At 38.3% G+C, this 18,807-nt stretch overlaps 1 protein-coding gene across 2 annotated transcripts in view; it reads left to right on the forward strand.

The window, feature by feature from the left end:
* Nucleotides 1–17,787, forward strand: part of ERMP1 (endoplasmic reticulum metallopeptidase 1) — an 86,275-nt gene extending 68,488 nt beyond the window's left edge. The window contains exons 14-16 of one of the 2 annotated variants that reach the window (XR_003115962.1): nt 3,531–3,579; nt 14,777–14,940; nt 15,062–17,787. Coding sequence is in view for 1 of the 2 variants with exons in the window: in XM_025360042.1 (XP_025215827.1) it covers nt 14,777–14,940; nt 15,062–15,226 (329 nt within the window). In the remaining variant the exon portion in view is untranslated. The remainder of the gene's footprint in view (nt 1–3,530; nt 3,580–14,776; nt 14,941–15,061) is intronic. The other variant, XM_025360042.1, reaches the window with a different exon arrangement.
* Nucleotides 17,788–18,807: the final 1,020 nt, after the last annotated feature.

Here is an 18,807-nt window from a genome sequence, read left to right on the forward strand (position 1 = left end):
ATTAGTATAATTTCTTCCTTAAAAGTTTGGTAGAATTCACTCATGAACCCCTGTAGGCTTGGTAGGTTCTTTTTCTGTGTTGGAAGGTTATTAATTATTGATTCACCGTTTTATACATATAGGCCTGTTCAGGTTGTCTATTATGGTGTGAACTTTGGCAGATTGTGTCTTTTAAATAATTGGTTCATTTTATCTAGGTTATCAAATTTGTCGGAATATAATTTGTCTATAATATTCCTTAATTATCCTTTTAATGTTCATGCGATCTATAGTGATGTCACCTCTTTCATTTCTGATATTAGTCATTTACATCTTTTTTTTTCCTCTGCCTGGCTGAAGGCTTATCAATTTTCTTGATCTTTTCTAAGAACTAGCTTTTGATTATAGTTGATTTTCTTTATTGTGTTCTGTTCTAGTTACTATTTCTTCTGTTTACTTTGGATTTAATTTATTCTTTTTTAGTTTATTAAGGTGGAAGCTTAGATTATTAATTTTAAATAATCTTTTCTAATATATGCATTCATGGCTACAAGTTTTCTTCTAAGCACTGCTTATGTTCCATACCACAAATTTTAAGTTGAATTTTCATTTTAATTTAGTTTCAAGTATTTAAAAATTTTTTCGTGAGACTTCTATTTTGACCCGTTTATTATGTAGAAATGTGTTCTTTAATCTCCAAATAATTTGATTTTCTAGCTGTTTTTCTGATAATTGATTTCTAGTTTGATTTCATTGTGGTCTGGGAGCATACTTTGTATGAATTCTATTCTCAATCTGTTAAGGTTTGCTTTATGATACAGGATGTGGTCTCTCTTGATGAATGTTCCGTTTCAAGCAGTATGCTTGAAAATGTGCATACTGCTGTTGTTGGAAGAAGACTTTATGAATGTCACTTAGATCTAATCGATTGATGATGATCAGTTCAGTTATATTTTTACTGATTTTCTGCCTATTGAATTTTTGACAGAGGGGTGTTGAAGTCTCTGACTGTAATTGTGAAATTGTCTTTCTCTTTCAGTTGTATGAGTTTGCCAACTATTTTGATACTTTATTGTTAGGTATATACAAATTAAAGATTGTTATGTCTTCTTAGAGAATTGACCCTTTATCATTATGTATTGCCCCTCTATCCCTGCTAGTTTTCCTTGCTTTAGAAGTCAGCTTTGTGTAAAATTAATACTGCTCTCCTACTTTCTTTTGATTAATGTTAGCATGGTATAATGTTCTCCATCCATTGACTCTTAATCTATGTGTCTTCATAGTTAAAATGGGTTTTCTGTAGACAACACATAGTGGAGTCTTGTTTTTTGATCCACTCTGACACTCTGTCTTTTAATTTGTATGTTTAGACATTGACATTCAAAGTGATTATTAATATAGTTGAATTAGTAGCTACCATATTCGTTAACTATTTTCTATTTGTTGCCCTTGTTCTTTGCTCTTGTTTTTGTCTTCCACTCTTTTTCTTCCTTTAGTAGTTTTAATTGGACATTTTATATGATTTGGTTTTCTCTCCTTTCTTAGCATGTCAGTTATACTACTTTTTTTTTTTTAAACCTTTTTTTAGTGGCTGCCCTGTCGTCTGCAATACACATTTACAACTGTGCAAGCCCACTTTTGAATAATACTTTTCTGCATCACAGGGAGTATGAATAACTTACAAAAACAAAATAATCCTAATTTCTCCGTCCCATCTCTTGTAACATTGCTAGCATTTATCTCACTTATACAGAAGTGCGTGTGCACATACACAGTATGTACACACAATGCACACATATAAGTATACATAACCACATACATTGTTGCTATTATTTTGAAAAACTGTTATCTGTTAGATCAATTAAGAATAGGAAAAATGAGTTTTTATTTTACCTCATTCCCTCTCTAGTGTGCTTGCTTTTGTTATATGTAAATCTGAGTTTCTGACCTGTATTATACTTGCCTTCTCAGGTTTCAATTGAGCATTGTGTATTGTTCTTTTTTTTAATATTCTTATTATAACAATTATACTTATTTTAGTGGTTGCTATGGAGCTTGCAGTAAGTCTGCTTTCAGATAACACTGTACTGCTTCATGGTAGTGCAGATACCTTACAACATAATATTCTCAATTCATTCCTCCCTGGGATTCTATAAAGTTGACCTTTTAAACAATAGGTAAGTCATATGACCATCTTTTTTTCCTGCTCCTTCACTTCTTAAACCTTTTAATAAGTTGCATGTGGTTTTTCTTACCCTAAAGTTTAAGTGTTAAATTGGCCAGCAATTTAGGAGCCATATATTGTTTCTCAAAGAAGTTGAGACTGGTTATGATTTTTAAGATTTACTGAAAAACTTTTAGTGTCAGATATTGGTTCATTGTCAGATCCAGTAGCATTTGGCCTGGCATTATGACTTTATCTTTTTTGGTACATTTTATTCTCTTTTCCATCTTTAAAACTAGTAGTTAGGTCTTCCAGCTTCTTAACTTATGTTTTGGCCTGTAAAACTTCTTTCTAAGATATTCTTTATGGTGCTGCCAGCTTATCTTTCAAATATCGATTTCATTATGTCACTTCCCCATTAAAAAACTTTTAATGGATTTCCTATTGCCTGGAGAGTAAGTTCAAATTACTTGGCAAAACATGTTAGGTCCTTAGTAGTCTGGACTTTGTGTATATTTCAGGATTTTTTTCAGCACTCTCCTTGCACTGCATAGCCATATCCAACCCTTATTTGTGCCCAATACACACTCTTACTTCTGGTATGAGTGATACTCTCTTGATACTACCTCCTACCCAGACTCTACCCTTCTCTTCTTGGCAAAATATGAAGATTTCTCTGCCCTTCTCCCATCATTTCCAATTAAGTGAGCAACTGCCATCCTTCCACTTCTTCCTCCCTTTGTATATATCTGTTGTAACACTGACCATCTTGTATCACAATTATGTAGTTTATGTCTTTGTTTTCCTTTAGAATTAAAGGGAGGCAGACATGAATGGGTTTTCATTTATCTCTGTATTCTTGGCATCCAGTATAATCACTGGCACTTGATGGGTTCTCAAGACGTGTGTTGAATTGTTAAATTTAGCAATTATTTTTCTTTTAAAGCAGTCTGCTTGTGCTTAGTAGGGAGACAGATGCTTGAGAAAGGAGGAGGAGAAATTTCAAGACATATGACAGTTTCTCATCTTCAAAAGCTGTAAAGAGTTTGCTTGCTTGTGAGCTGTTTTAAAAAGTGAGCAAACCAGGATGGTCTCTCCCTTTCTAATGTCTTTTTGGGAATTTATTTTGTGTGTCAACTTGGGTAGACCACAGCACCCAGATATTTGGTCAAATGCCATCCTAGATGTTTCTCTGAAAATATTTTCTGGATAAGATTAACATGCAAATCAGTGACTTCGAGTAAAGCAGATTGCCCTCCATAATGTAAGTGAGCCTCATTCCGTCAGTGAAGGCCTTAAGAAAAAGACTGACCTTCCCCAAGGAGAGGGAATGGGGAATTCTGCTAGTAGACTGCCTTCAGTCTCATACTGCGACTTTTTCCTTCAGCCTGCCTGCCTATCCTTCAAATTTTGGACTTACCAGCCTCAACAATCATGTAAGCCAGTTCCTTAAAATAAATCCCAATCAATCTCTCTCTGTCTGTCTCTCTCTCATATCTCTGTACATACCCTGTTGGTTTCTCTGGAGAATGCTAATATAGGAAGTTCACTTCAGCTGTTCCTGTAACTGTTCACTCTATACTTTTTTTTTCTGAGTACTCTTCCCCTGATAGAAAGTTGTCTGGGACTTCCATGAGTGAAAAGTATTTTTAAATATAACTTTTCCCCTTGCCTACTTTATTTTTTTAAGGCCTGATTTACATACAATGAAATGTAAAGATCTTATACAGTTCAGTTAGTTTTGGTAAAAGCAGATATATACCCATGTAACCCTCATCTCTTATGAAGATATAAAACATTTCCATCACCCCACAAAGCTCCTTTATGATGTTTTTAATCAGTCTCCAGAAGCAACCACTCTGATTTGTACATTCACAGATTAGTTTGGCCTTTTCTTGAATTTCATGTAAATGGAATCATCCAGTATAGTCAGCTCTCTGGGTCTGTGGATTCCATATCCAGAGATTCTACCAGCTGTGGATTGAAAATATTCATAAAAACTCCAGATAATAACAATACAACAGGCCGGGCACAGTGGCTCACACCTGCAATTCCAGCACTTCGGGAGGCAAAGGTGGGCCCTCTTGAGGTCAGGAGTTCGAGACCAGCTTGGCCAACATGGTGAAACCCCGTCTCTACTAAAAATACAAAAATTAGCTGGGCGTGGTGGTGGACACCTGTAATCCCAGCTACCCAGGAGACTGAGGCGGAGGTTGCAGTGAGCTGAGATTGTGCCACTGCACGCCAGCCTGGGTGATTCTGTCTCAAAAAAAAAAACAAAAACAAAAAAACCAAAATAATACAAATAAAAAAGCAATGTGGTATAGCAACTATTTACATAGCATTTACATTGTGTTAGGTATTATAAGTAATCGTGAGGCACTTTAAAATATAGGGGAGGATATGTGTAGGTCATATACAAATACTGTGCCTTTTTGTATAAAGGACTTGAATATACATAGATTGGTTTCTACAGTGGGTCCTGGAACCAATTCCCCACAGATACCAAGGGATGACTGTCTGTAGTGTTCTGAGTTATTAAGCAGAAGGTGTTTGGGATTTACCTATGTTGTTTAGAGTGTCAGCACTTTGTTCCCTTCTGTTGCTGAGTAGTAGTTATTGTATGACGATACCGTGGTTTATCGTTCTTCTACTGATGGACGCTTGGGCTATTTTCAGTTGCTGTTAGTTGTTTTTCATCTCATCATTTCTAATGGATGTTTAGTAATATCTCTTGCATTTCTTTGAAAATTAATGGTGTAGAACACTTTTTCAAGTGCTTATTGGCTATTCATTTGTCTTGCTTTGTTTCTTCATGTCTTCCCCCTGACTTTTTTTTTTTTTTGAAAGGGGTTCTCCCTCTGTCATCCAGGCTGGAGTGCAGTGTCACAATTATGGGTAGCTTTAGTCTTGACCTCTCAGGCTTATCCCACCTCGGCCTCCAAGTAGCTGGGACCACAGGTGTGCACCACCATGTCGATAATTTTTTGAAGTATTTTATAGAGACAGGATCCCACAATGTTGCCCAGGCTGGTCTCAAACTCCCTGGGCTCAAGCTATCCTCTCACGTTTGCCTCCCAGAGTGCTGGGATTACCAGCATGAACACTGCACCCAGCTCTTTTCCCTTTTTAAAAAGTCATGGGCCGGGCATGGTGGCTCACGTCTGCAATCTCAGCAGTTTGGGCAGCTGAGACAGGCAGATCATTTGAAGTCAGGAGTTCAAGACCAGCCTGGCCAACATGGTGAAACCTCATCTCTACCAAAAATATAAAAAATTAGCTGGGTGTATTGGTGTGCATCTGTAAGCCCAGCTACTTGGGAGGCTGAGGCAGGAGAATCACTTGAACCCGCGAGGCGGAGGTTGCAGTGAGCCAAGATTGTGCCACTGCACTCCAGCCTGAGCGACAGAGTGAGACTCTGTCTCCAAAAAAAAAAAAAATATATATATATATACACACACACACACACACATATTATGTTTCTTCTTGACTTGTAAGAGTTTGTGTATTCCAGATAAAAATCCTTCATCTGATATATGTTGTGAAGATTTTCTACATTCTTTTTTTAATGTTGTCTTTTGATGTGCAGAAGTTTTAAATTTCTCTGAAGTCCAGTATATCAGGGTTTTCTTTCAGGATCAGTGCTTTTTATTCCTCTAAAAAATTATTGCCTACCTAGTGGTCACAAACATAGATTCTTACATTTCCTCCTAGAAGCTTTACAGCTTTAGCTTTTATGTTTAGGCCTGTAATCCACCTTGAATTAATTTTTGTGTATGGTCTGAGGTGTAGGGGTCAAGGCTCTTTTTTTCCTTTATGGATATCAAGTTTTCCTAGCACCATTTTTTGAAAATACTTTTACCATTGAATTGCTTTGGTGCCCTTGTCAGAAATCATTTGACTGTGTATGTGTGGGTCTGTTTGTACACTAGTTATTACACTTTTAATTATAGAAGCTTTATAGTGTTTTCATGATTGAAAGCATTAAGCTCCTTTGTAGTTTTTGTTTTTCAGTATTTTCCTTGCTGTTTTTGTTTATCTTCCTTGCTATTTTCTTTTTCATATGAACATCAGTAATAACTTACCCAATTCTAATATAAAGCTTATTGCTTATTGGTATTTTTGGAGTATCATAATAAATTTATAAATTACCTTCAGGAGAACTGATACAATGTTGAGTCATTCTATCAGTGACCTGGGAATGACATTTCCTTTGTTCAAATCTATTTTTATGTCTTTCAGGGGTTTTCCCCCTATAGTCCCAGCACTTTGGGAGGCTGAGGTAGGCAGATTGCTTGAGCCTGGGACCAGCCTATGCAACATAGTGAGACCCCATCTCTACAAAAAAAGAAAAAAATTAAGAGTGCTTGTGCACACCTGTAGTCCCAGCTACTTGGGAGGCTGAGGTAGGAGAATCGCTTGGGCATAGAATTCGAGGTTGCAGTGAGCTGTGATTGTGCTACCATACTCCAGGCTGGGTGACAGAGCGAAACCCTGTCTGAGAGGTTTTTCTCATCTAGATTGTGTTGCTGTTTATAATTGAGGGCATTTCTCTACCATTATATCCTCTGATTATTTTTTGTATGTGTGAAGGCAGTTGATTTCTACATGTCAATTTTATATCCTACTACCTAACTGAATCTTGTATTTTTTGAGTTAGTTTAACCATTGATATCCTTTGGTTCTCCAGATATACCAGGGGTTCACAAACTTTTTCTCTAAAGGGCCAGTCTGTTTTTATGCTGCTCATAAAGACATACCCGAGACTGGGCAATTTACAAAAGAAAGAGGTTTATTGGACTTACAGTTCCATGTGGCTGGGGTGGCCTCAGATCATGGCAGAAGGTGAAAGGCAAGGAAGAGCAAGTCACATCTTATATGTTGCCTTCCCAACAGTCCCCTAAGGTCTTAACTCATTTTAGCATTAAAAGTCCACAGTCCAAAGTCTCATCTGAGACAAAGCAAGTCCCTTCTGCCTATGAGCCTATAAAATCAAAAGCAAGTTAGTTACTTCCTAGATACAATGGGGGTACAGGCATTGGGTAAATACAGCCATTCCAAATGAGAGAAATTGGCCAAAACAAAGGGGCTACAGGCCTTATGCAAGTCCGAAATCCAGCAGGGCAGTCAAATCTTAAAGTTCCAAAATCATCTCCTTTGATTCCATGTTTCACATCCAAGTCACACGGATGCAAGAGGTGGGTTTCCATGGTCTTGGGCAGCTCCATCCCTGTGGCTTTGCAGGTACAGTCTCACCCCAGCTGCCTTCACTGGCTGCCGTTGAGTGTCTGTGGCTTTTCCAGGAGCATAGTGCAAGCTGTCAGTGGATCCACTATCCTGGGGTCTGGAGGATAGTAGCCCTCTTCTTGCAGCTCCACTAGGCAGTGCCCCAGTAGGGACTCTGTGTGGGGGCTCCAACCCCACGTTTCCCTTCCACACTGCCCTAACAGAAGTTCTCCATGAAGGCCCCACCCCTGCACAAACTTCTGCCTGGGCATCCAGGCGTTTCCATACATCTTCTGAAATCTAGGCAGAGGTTTCCAAACCCCAGTTTTTGACTTTTATGTGCTCAAGGGCTCAACACCATGTGGAAGCTGCCAAGGCTTGAGGGTTGCACCTTTTGAAGCCACGTCCTGAGCTCTGCATTGGTCCTTTTCAGCCATGGCTGGAGTGGTTGAGATGCAGGGCACTAAGTCACTAGGCTGCACACAGTATGGAGACCCTGGGCATAGCCCATGAAACCACTTTTTCCTCTTAGGCCTCTGGGCCAGTGATGGGAGGGGCTGCTGTGAAGACGTCTGACATGCCCTGGAGACGTTTTCCCTATTGTCTTGGGGATTAAAATTTGGCTCCTTGTTACTTATGCAAATTTCTGCAGCTGGCTTGAATTTCTCCTCAGAAAATGGGATTTTCTTTTCTATCACATTGTCAGGCTGCAAATTTTCTGAATTTTGTGCTCTGCTTCCCTTATAAAACTGCCTTTAACAGCACCCAAGCCACTTCTTGAGTGCTTTGCTGCTTAGAAATTCCTTCCACCAGCTACCCTAAATCATCTCTCTCAATTGAGTTCAGAGTTCCACACATCTCTAGGGCAGGGGCAAAATGCCACCAGTCTCTTTGCTAAAACATAAGAAGAGTTACCTTTGCTGTAGTTCCCAAGAAGTTCCTCATTTCTATCCAAGACCACCTCAGCCTGGACTTTATTTTCCATATCATTATCAGTATTTTGGTCACAGCCATTCAACAAGTCTCTAGGACGTTCCAGACTTTCCCACATTTTCCTCTTCTTCTGAGCCCTCCAAAACTGCTGCAGCCTCTGCCTTTTACCCAGTTCCAAAGTTGCTCCCACATTTTTGGGTACCTTTTCAGCAGCACCCCACTCTACTGGTACCAGTTTACTGTATTAGTCTGTTTACATGTTGCTGATAAAGACATACCTGAGACTGGGCAATTTACAAAAGAAAGAGTTTTATTGGACTTACAGTTCCACGTGGCTGGGGAAGCCTTACAATCATGGCAGAAGGTGAAAAGCAAGGAGGAGCAAGTCATGTCTTACATGGATGGCAGCAGGCAAAGGAGAGCTTGTGCAGGGAAACTACTGTTTTTAAAACCATCAGATCTTGTGAGACTAATTCACTGTCATGAGAACAGCATGAGAAAGATGTGCCCCCAAGATTTAACCACTTCCCACTGGGTTCCTCTCACCACACATGGGAATTGTGGGAGTTACAATTCAAGATGAGATTTGGGTGGGGACACAGGCAAACCATATCATTCAGGTAGTAAATAATTTAGGCCTTGCCTAGGTCACATTCTTTTGTTTTCCCTTTTTTTTTTTCTTTACCACCCATTAAAAATGTAAAAACCATTCCTAGCCTGAGGGCCATACAAAAATAGATATCAGGTGTGGTTTATTGACTGCTGCATATCATCTGCAAATAGAGTTTTATTTCTTTTCTACCAATTTTTATGCCTCTAATTGTCCAGTTGGCTAATAAATTCTAGCACAGTGTTGAAGTTACGGATATAGTGAGCATCCTTGTCTTGTTTTTGATATTAGTGCAAAGGTCTCTAGTGTTTTCCTCGTATTTAAGATCCTGGTCTTAGGACTAAGGTACATATTTTTTAAAATCATTTTCAGCAAGCATTCATCAGCTGTCATCTTGTTGAATTTTAAAAACAAGAAATGAGTGTTTTATTTTGAGAAAGGCTTTTTGAGCATCTATGAAGGCAGTGATAGGAATGTTCTTCATTGTGTCTTTTTTTGTTCTTCATTTTGTCTTTTTTTATGGCCTATTATTTTATTAATGTGGTGATGGATTCTGTTTGCTGATGTTACTGGCAAATTGTGCATTAATATTCATGAATGATACTGGTCTGCTTTTTTCTTTGTACTCTTTATTAATACTTTATAACAACAATTAGTTTTCCTTCATTTTCAATACCTTGGAACAGTTTATGGAGCATTGGAGCTATTTGGTTGGGAAGTTGCCTTGAATTCCTCTGTGAACGCCATCAGGGCCTGGTGCTTTTATGGGGGGCAGTTCCTTAATTTTTTCTAGGGAAACTGGTCTGTTTAAACTTTATATCTTTAATTTGCTCAGTTTTGGTAATCTATATTTTTCTAGAAAAGTACTGATTTCTTCTGGGTTTTCAAATTTATTAGTATAGAGGCCTGCAAAATAGTCATGTGATTTTATAAATTTATTGTTTAGATTATTTTTCTTTTTATCTTTTTGTATATTTGTGTTTTCTCTGTTTTGCTCTCTTTCCCCACTGCTCCTCTCTTAATTTAGCTAGCAATTGTCTTATTTTGTTAATTTAGGGAAAAAAACTTCTATTTTTAAAAATTAGGTCTGTTTTTGTTCTGTATTTCATTGATTCCTGCTTTCATCTTTGCTTTCTTTTGGTTACTTTGTTGTTCTTTTTGACCCAAGTCACTTTTAAAAATTTATTTTACTGAAAAAAGACAGATATTTTTGATTTGGAATCTCCCTGGTCACTCAGACTGGAGTGCAGTGGTGTGATCATGGCTCACTGCAGCATCAAACTCATGGGCTCCAAGTGATCCTCCTATCTCAGCCTCTGGAGTGGCTGGGACTACAGGTGTATGTCACCACTCCTGGCAAATTTTTAAAAAAACTTTATCTAGAGATGGTGTCTCGCTATATTGCCCTCAAGTGATCCTCCTGCCTTGGCCTCCTAAAGTGTTAAGATTACAGGCATTAGCCATTGCATCAACACCCCCCAAAATTTATTGCTATGAATTTTCCTCTTATTACTGTTTTGCATGTATCTAATAGTTCCTGTTTTAAAAAAATTCTGTAATTTCAGTTTGTACTTCCTCTTTCACGGAAGAGTCTTTAATAGAAGACCTTTTAATTTCCAGAGGAAAGCTGTTTTATTGTTAATTTCAACAAATCAGTTTTATTAAATTGTGATCAATGTCATTTATTTCTAATTTTATATAACTTTCCCGTATTTCTTGTGTGACCTCTAGTACTCGATTTTGTAAGTGTTTGATGCTCACTTGAGAAGGTATATTTCGTATTATCAGTACATAAAGTTTTGATATATACAGATTGAGCACCCTCATCCAAAAATCTGAAATCCAAAACTTTTTGAGCACCAACTTGATGCTTGATGCCACAAAAGGAAAATTCTGCCAGCCGTGGTGGCTCATACCTGTAATCCCCACATTTGGGAAGGCCAAGGCAGAAGAATCACTTGGGGCCAGGAGTTTGGGACCAGCCTGGGCAACATAGTCAGACCTTGTCTCTACAAAAAATTAAAACATTAGCCAGGTACAATAGCTCACGCCTGTAGTCCTAGCTACCCAGGAGGGAGGACTGCTTGAGTCCAGGAATTGGAGACTACAGTGAGTCATAATTGCACCACTGCACCCCAGCCTTGGTGACAGAGTGAGACCGTGTCTCAAAAAAAAAAAAAAAAAAAAAAAGAAAATTCCACATCTGACCTCATATGACAGCTCATAGTCAAAACATAGGCACACAACACAGTTATTCAGTATCCCTGGGGGAAGAAAACCTTTCCAGCCCCTTTCAACTGTGACATACATTCCTCACACACCCGGATTCTCCATGCAAGCATGCCTGTAAAGAGTAATAAAATGGTACGTGTGTAGGCTGCATATGCCAATGGCAGGTTTCTCATAATACCTCACATGAAGCCCAGACCTATGTGCATTACACACTTTTGTTTTGTTTTTGTTTTTGCTTATTCTCTGTTCTGTTGTGTAAAGATATTGTTTAAAATGCCAAAAAAGCCTGCATGGTACCTATAGGGTAATGCAAGTATTCCAAAATCTGAAACACTTCTGGTCTCAAGCATTTCAAATAAGGAATACTTAACCTGTATACATCCACGTGATCTACCTCATTGGTCATTTTAAGTCTTCCTATATCATCCTTATTTTTTGCTTGATTGACGTGTCTTGTACTGAATGGAGTATTGGAGTTTCTTATTTGTCTGTTTATATGTATATATCTTCTATAAGTCTCCTGTAGTTTTCTTTATAAAGTGGTTGCTGTGTTATCTGATGCATAGATATTCACAATTTTTATGTCTTCATTGTGAATTGTGACTTTTAGTATTAAAAAGTACCCCTTTTATATTTAATGCTTTTGCCTTGAATTCTGTTTTTTCAGAAATAAGATAGGACTTTTAAACAATTTCCACTTGCCTGAAATACCTTTGTTCATACCTTCATTTACCCTTTCTGAATCTCTGTATTCAGGAAACATACAGTATGTGATTGGGCTTGGTTTTGTAAGCCAAGTTGAAATTTTTTTTCTTTTAGTGGGTAAGTTAGGTTTATTTACATTAATTTTTATTATTCATACATTTGGCCTCAGTTGTCACAATATTTTATAATTACATGTATTGCTTTATTTGTTATGTTCCTTTTTTCTATGAGGTGTCTTCTATGCTCTTTAAAACATTTATTTTCTGGCATTTATGAATATTTATATTTGTTTTAATTCTCTATTATTTTACTTGAACCTGGGAGGCAGAGGTTGCAGTGAGCTGAAATTGCGCCCCTGCACTCCAGCCTGGGCCACAGAGCGAGACCCCGTCTCAGAAAAAAATAAATAAATAAATAAAGGTATTGTTTTAACTCTCACCAATTAACCTGTACAACAGCATGCTTATTATATTTTCCTCTTTCTCTCTCCCATTTTCCATCCAATATTTGTTACAGCATGTAACATTTGCACATTTGTTTTATACCTTCACCTTAGTGTTTTTGTAATACATTTGGATGTATTAAAATCCTCACTATAGTAAGTTCTTTTGGCCAGGTGTGGTGGCTTACTTTGGGAGTACTTTGGGAGGTTGAGGTGGGAGGATGGCTTGAGCCCAGGAGCTCGAGACCAGCCTGGGCAACATGGGGAGACCCCATCTCTACCAAAAAAAAAAAAAAAAAAGCCAGGTTTGTAGCATGCATCTGTAGTCCCAGCTACTTGGGAGGCTGAGGCAACAGGATTGCTCAAGCCAAGGAAGTCAAGGCTGCAGTGGGCTGTGTTCATGCCACTGGACTCCAGCCTAGGTGGTAGAGCAGTGGGCTGTGTTCATGCCACTGCACTCAAACCTAGGTGATAGAGCAAAACCCCGTCTCAAGAAAAAGTTCTTTTGCTGAAGTTTGTAGAGTTATCTCTTGGTTAGATGAATCTTATTCTCTAGACTGTTTCTTATTCTCTAGATTGTTTCTGAAGGGCTCATGAGTGCTCTGTTTCTATATGGCTAAAATTGGTTTTCTATAACCTTGATAGTTGAAGGACAAGTTGGTAGACAAAATCTTCGGTTCACATTTTCCAATATTTTTTAAAAAAATTGCTGTTCCATTGTTGCTTTATTTTATATTTTGTTTTTGGAGTCTGATACAATGTAATTTTTTTTGTAAGTTACTTGATCTTTTTACTGAAGACCTTGAAGATTTTTTTTTTCTTTGAAATCTGTTTTACTAGGTTATGTTTTGAAGTTGTTTGTTCTACGTTAATATTCTAAGGTGCCTGGTAGTCCCTTTCAATGTGTAGATTCAGCTCTCCTTTTATTTCTGGAATGCTTTCTTGGATTACAGTTTTAAATATTAGTTCTGTTTCGTTGTTCGGTTTTCTTCTGGGATACCAAATGAATACTTCTTTTTGACCTGCCTTCCATTTTTACCACTATCGCTAACGTTTTTTTACTTTGCTTTTTCTCATTTTAATTTTCTTAGTATTTCTCCTGTCTTTATGCCTGTTAATAAATTTTCCTTTGAATCTGTTCTGTTGGGCATCTTGTAATTGTCTTCATTTCTAAGGTAATTTTGCCTTTTTCCTCCATTTGTTTTCTGAGTCTAGTCAGTCCTTTTAATTCTTCCTTCTAGTAAGAATTTCTGATTCATGGTGGGGTTTTAAATATGCCCAAATGTTTGTATGGATACATTTGTAGTTGGAGTGTGATCATAACATTTTCTTCTGCTTCATGGTTGGGTTTTTTTTTTCCAAGAAGAATTTTCTGATTTTTTTTTTTGGTAATAACTGTATGGATCTGTTTGTCCTTTTCTTCCTCATTTTTGTGCTGTTTTGTAAGATTTCTAGCAATGGCTTCCTTTTCTGTCAGTATAATAAAGTCTAGATTCCTTAGTAAGTTTGCGTTGGTGTGAATGAATAATACATATCTCACTCAACGTTTTTGATTGGATTTTTCTTGCAGGACCCTGAATTTTCTTTTGCTTCTTTTCACCTTCATCATCCAAATGCCAGAGGATGCCTCTTCCTTCTTTTTTGGTTTATTTTTCCCTGAGAAGCTTTGGTTTTGAAGACTGTGACTTCAATAATATACTTTTAAGTCCCTGCCCTGTAAACCTTTCTTTGACTGGACACTATAGTGGTATTTTCAGATTTAGGGTGGACTTACTTGGTCTGCGTTTGCCACAAAGCCTTGCAGCAGAAGCACGGTGGGCACACGTGTGTGAGATTGCTCCCTGAGATTTAAAAATTTACAGTTATTTCAAATGTGGGTATTCTCTGTCTTCAAGTTAGGCTGAGGGTGTGTTTTTGTTTAGTTTTATCTATTTTAGTTTTAGTTTGACTGCCACTGTCATCAGTTTCCTTGGAAGTTCCCAGTGATGACTAAATTCTCAGAACTGAGCTGATACTTTCTAGCTTGAAGGGAAAACTAGTAAAACATACTTTAAGGTATTACGTGATCAACTCTGAAAATTACAACTCCATTCATAATGACAATCCTATTCAGTAGTTATAGCACTTTGCAGTTTTGCCAACACTTTCATATGCTTTTTCTAATATAATCCCCTCAAAAAATCTATTTCATAGATGAAGAAATTGTGACATCGATTAAATTCCTGATGTCATGCAGCAGTTAAGTGATAGGACCAACTTAACAGAGGCTTTCTCATTTAGAGCCTGTGCCTTTTCTCCTGTACCTCATTATTTAACCTTGTTGATTCACACTAAGTGTCCAAACTGGTAAACCTCCATTAGGTTTATAGCGAGTATATTTAAAGTCACACAGGCATGAACCTTTATGAAGTCTGGTTTGGATTGTGGGTTATTTTTTTGATCCTTTTACAAAGATTAACTGTTCTTTCTTCCTTTTACCTTACAGGACCAAGCCATATGTCCTTTTATGTTCGAGCCCACAAAGGGTCAACACTCTCTCAGTGGTCTCTTGGTAATGGCACCCCAGTCACAAGTAAAGGAGGAGACTACTTTGTCTTTTATTCCCATGGACTCCAGGCCTCTGCATGGCAGTTCTGGATAGAAGTGCAGGTGCAAATTTCCCAGCATTGTTTGTTTCATTGATTAGGTTCCCAGGTGGTATTTAGCAAGAACCTTGGGTTCAGTATTCTGGCTTCCGAGAACTGGAGAACTAATTGATTTTCTCTGGCAGGTCTCAGAAGAACGTCCTGAAGGAATGGTCACTGTGGCCATTGCTGCTCACTATCTATCTGGGGAAGACAAGAGATCCCCTCAACTGGATGCTCTGAAGGAAAGGTTCCCAGATTGGACATTTCCCTCTGCCTGGGTGTGCACCTACGATCTCTTTGTGTTTTAGTTTTGTGGATGAGCTCTAAGTACGTGCCCAGTGGATACTCCATGTGACATGGTTTCTCCCTATGTTACGTGGGTGTTTGTAACGTAAGTCAATGAATTTTAATGAGCATATGTTCAAAGAACTTTCTGGGTTAACACTTTTCAGGGCCAAGCACTATAAGGGTTTAGCTGTGGCACAATGATGCATGGCCTGTTGACACTTGAAAATGCCAGTCTTCTGGCACTTAAGCACATGTGGGTACTGCCACTACACACACGTCATTTCATATGACCTTAAGGACAAAAGCCAACAAACCACTTCAGTAGGTGCCCCGTTAGGATCAAGAAAGATGTACACTGTTAGACCATTGTTAATGAGACAAAAGTTGTTTCCAATTTAAGCCCCAAAACCATTTGTTGTATTTGTGGATGGTGGGTAAAATATCATTCACTGGGGTAGTGATTCCCCTTGAGACTATAACTCTGTGTAGGTCACTGGGAAGTGATTGCCATAGGGCTGGGAGAAAAGAGAAGCATTGCGCTCTTGAGGCTGTAGCCTTTGTCGAGCTGTTTCTTCAGGCAGCCTCTCAGATGTGCTTTGTGTCTCTGTGCTGAGGCCTGGACCCTGTGCTGAGCTGGTGACTCACTGTCCTGACAAATGGACACCCAGATCCACTGCTGTGCTGCTTTCCTGAGGTGGTTTTCTATGGCTGTTTTCCTCTGAAACATGTCTGTTTACCCCTCTCCATCTTACCAAGTTGAAAAGGGTAGTATTTGGCCACATATCCCTCTGGTTTTCGTAGGTTCTTTTGGTTCAGAATATTGTTTGTGCCAGTACATGACCTTAACTTCCTTCCTCAGAGCACTGAGCTGCCACCTGGGCTATTCTGGGGTAGAAGGAAGGCTGGGAATAGTGGGCATTTTATAAATATTTATTCTTTTTTCTTTGTTTCCTAGGAGTCTTGTGTTATACAAGGTTAATCCTTTATGGTATAATCTTATTGATGCACTGGGCCTTTTTGTTTTCCAGCCAGTTGAATAGATTAGTTTTTCTCAGTAATTTACTATCCAGCAGGCTGGCTTTCCTGAGACTTGAGGTTGTGGCTTATACTGGAATGAGACCACTGTACCTGTAGGTGGTTCAGATCCTGCATAGTGGCAGCATGAGGACTTAAAGGTGGTTTTCATTTTGAAGATGGCTATGTAGCTTGTAAGGTGTATCACAGCAGTACCTCTCATGGCTTTTTGGTTCCAGCAGTGAGGGGATTGGTGAGATCAATGGTAAACTGTGCAAGCTTTCTTTTTATCATTAGGAAATGTGAAACATTGGACAAATTTTAACAAGGACAAAAAGCTGAAAGAAAAGGTACAGTTAACAAAACAAAAAAAGGGTAGCTAGATTTATCTTGGGTGATGGAGGAAATGAGAGAGGAATGGTCTTGAAAGGTGGTCTGTGGATCTATCTGAATAGAAAGAGCACAGTAAGTGTGCATCGCAGGAGAAAAGGTCCTTGAAGCTGCTTGTTTAATGTGTATGATGTGCTTTTTAAAATCATGCTTCTCATTGCCTGCCTAATCTTGTGATTCCCTAAAAACTAACTGGGCCCACGTAGATAGGGCTGCAACCAGAGCTGAATAATAACACGTTAGGCTGTCACATGCATCAGCACTGCACACTGGAGTCATTGCTTTTCCTTGACTTTGTAGAAATCACAAGTGCTTCAGGAGTCTGGCTCCTGCTACTTTTATCCGTCAGGTAGCACAAAAGGTTTGCAGGGTTTGTATCTTGTATAGAATCACAGTTGTGGAGAAAAAGTAATGATTTCTCAATGAATTTAAAAATATGGGCCTATTTTCCATCCCCGTGGTTTATCTGATATAATTAGTGTTCCCTGTGATTTCCCCCCGCTTTGGGAAGGATGCCTTTACTCTTTATCAGTAATAAATTATGACTGTTTTCGTATTGCCTTTGGGTTATTTTCCTGTGTAAACCATTGTCTTTTGTTTTGGTTTTCTTTAGCATTATGAAACTTTGGTGTTGTACAAGGTCAGTAATAAGATGCTCACTAGTCTCAGGGCTTGTGTAATATTCTGGGAGGTCATTTAAATGCCAGAGATGGTCAAGCAATTATACACAGTATTTATGACTCAACTGTTAAGTATACCGTTTGTCTGTAGATTCACAGTAGATTCTGAGATTAAAATTTTTTTATAAGAGTGATCCTTTAAATAATTTCTAAAAGGGTCTAACAAAGTCACTAACAATGCATTATTTTCTACAGAATTTAATGTTAGTAGTACAGTACAGCATATTCAGGGAAAAAGTGTGAAGAATTACGATTTCAAAGTAGTTCGTTCTTGTGTTTGACCTAAGAATGATTGTCGCATGAAGTGTTTGTTTTTACAGTTTAGCATAAATAAACAAACATGATAGGATTCCTTAAGATGTTACCACCAAAGGGGCCACAAGCCAGCCTGCTGTCTCAGGAAGCTGTAGAAGGAGCGTTTTGTCAATTTCTTGTCACTGGTTGACTTACTAAGGATTGTTGCCTTATAATGTTACTGAAATAAACTTTTTAATATACTGGTTGATATCTTTTTAACAGAAAAACAGATGCTGTGTTCTTCTGTATCCCCATATTTTCAGGGGTTATTCCATGTCCACAGAGCCTTTTAATTGCTGTTGAAAGACCTAGATGGCTCATGTGAGCAAAGAACTCAACATGGAAATGTTTACTTCAGTTAGAATCCTTTATTTTAGAAGGAAATGGTACTTCTGAATTTCACAGAAATTATTAGGTAAATGTTGAGCTTCAGCATATGTAGGAGTTTAAAATCATCCCCATTTAGCAAAAAAATAGCAAAGGATGAAGGGCATTCTTTTATTTGGGAGTAAGGGTAGGAGGGCGGGAAGAAATTGCCTTTCAGTCAGTGACCCATTGTTTATTCTAAACTCCACAGGAGGAAAGGGTACCACCACTCACCAAAATAGAGCATGAACTTTGAGTTCAAAGATCTCTCTGCAAATTATTTAAGCTTTGAGTGAATTCTCTCAGAAAAGTTCAGTACAAGGTGAAGCAGCTGAACAACTTCTAACACTCCTTCTTTTAGGGCCAGTAAAGCCAAGATGCAGTTATGGCTCTTTGTTTTTAGCCAAGATGCAGTTATAACTTTTAAATATTTAAAAATTATACTTTAAGTTCTGGGGTACATATGCAGAATGTACAGGTTTGTTACATATGTATACATGTGCCATGGCGGTTTCCTGCACCCATCAACCCATCATCGACATTAGGTATTTCTCATAATGCTATCCCTCCCCTAGCCCCCCATCCTCTGACAGGCCCTGGTGTGTGATGTTCCCCTCCCTGTGTCCAGGTGTTCTCATTGTTCAACTCCCACTTATGAGTGAGAACATGCAGTGTTTGGTTTTCTGTTCTTGTGTTAGTTTGCTGAGAATGATGATTTCCAGCTTCATCCATGTCCCTGCAAAGGACATGAACTCATCCATTTTTAGGGCTGCGTAGTATTCCATGGTGTATATGTGCCACATTTTCTTTATCCAGTCAATCGTTGATGGGCATTTGGGTTGGTTCTGAGTCTT

Source organism: Theropithecus gelada, chromosome 15 (assembly GCF_003255815.1).
Source record: "Theropithecus gelada isolate Dixy chromosome 15, Tgel_1.0, whole genome shotgun sequence".
NCBI lineage: Eukaryota > Metazoa > Chordata > Mammalia > Primates > Cercopithecidae > Theropithecus > Theropithecus gelada.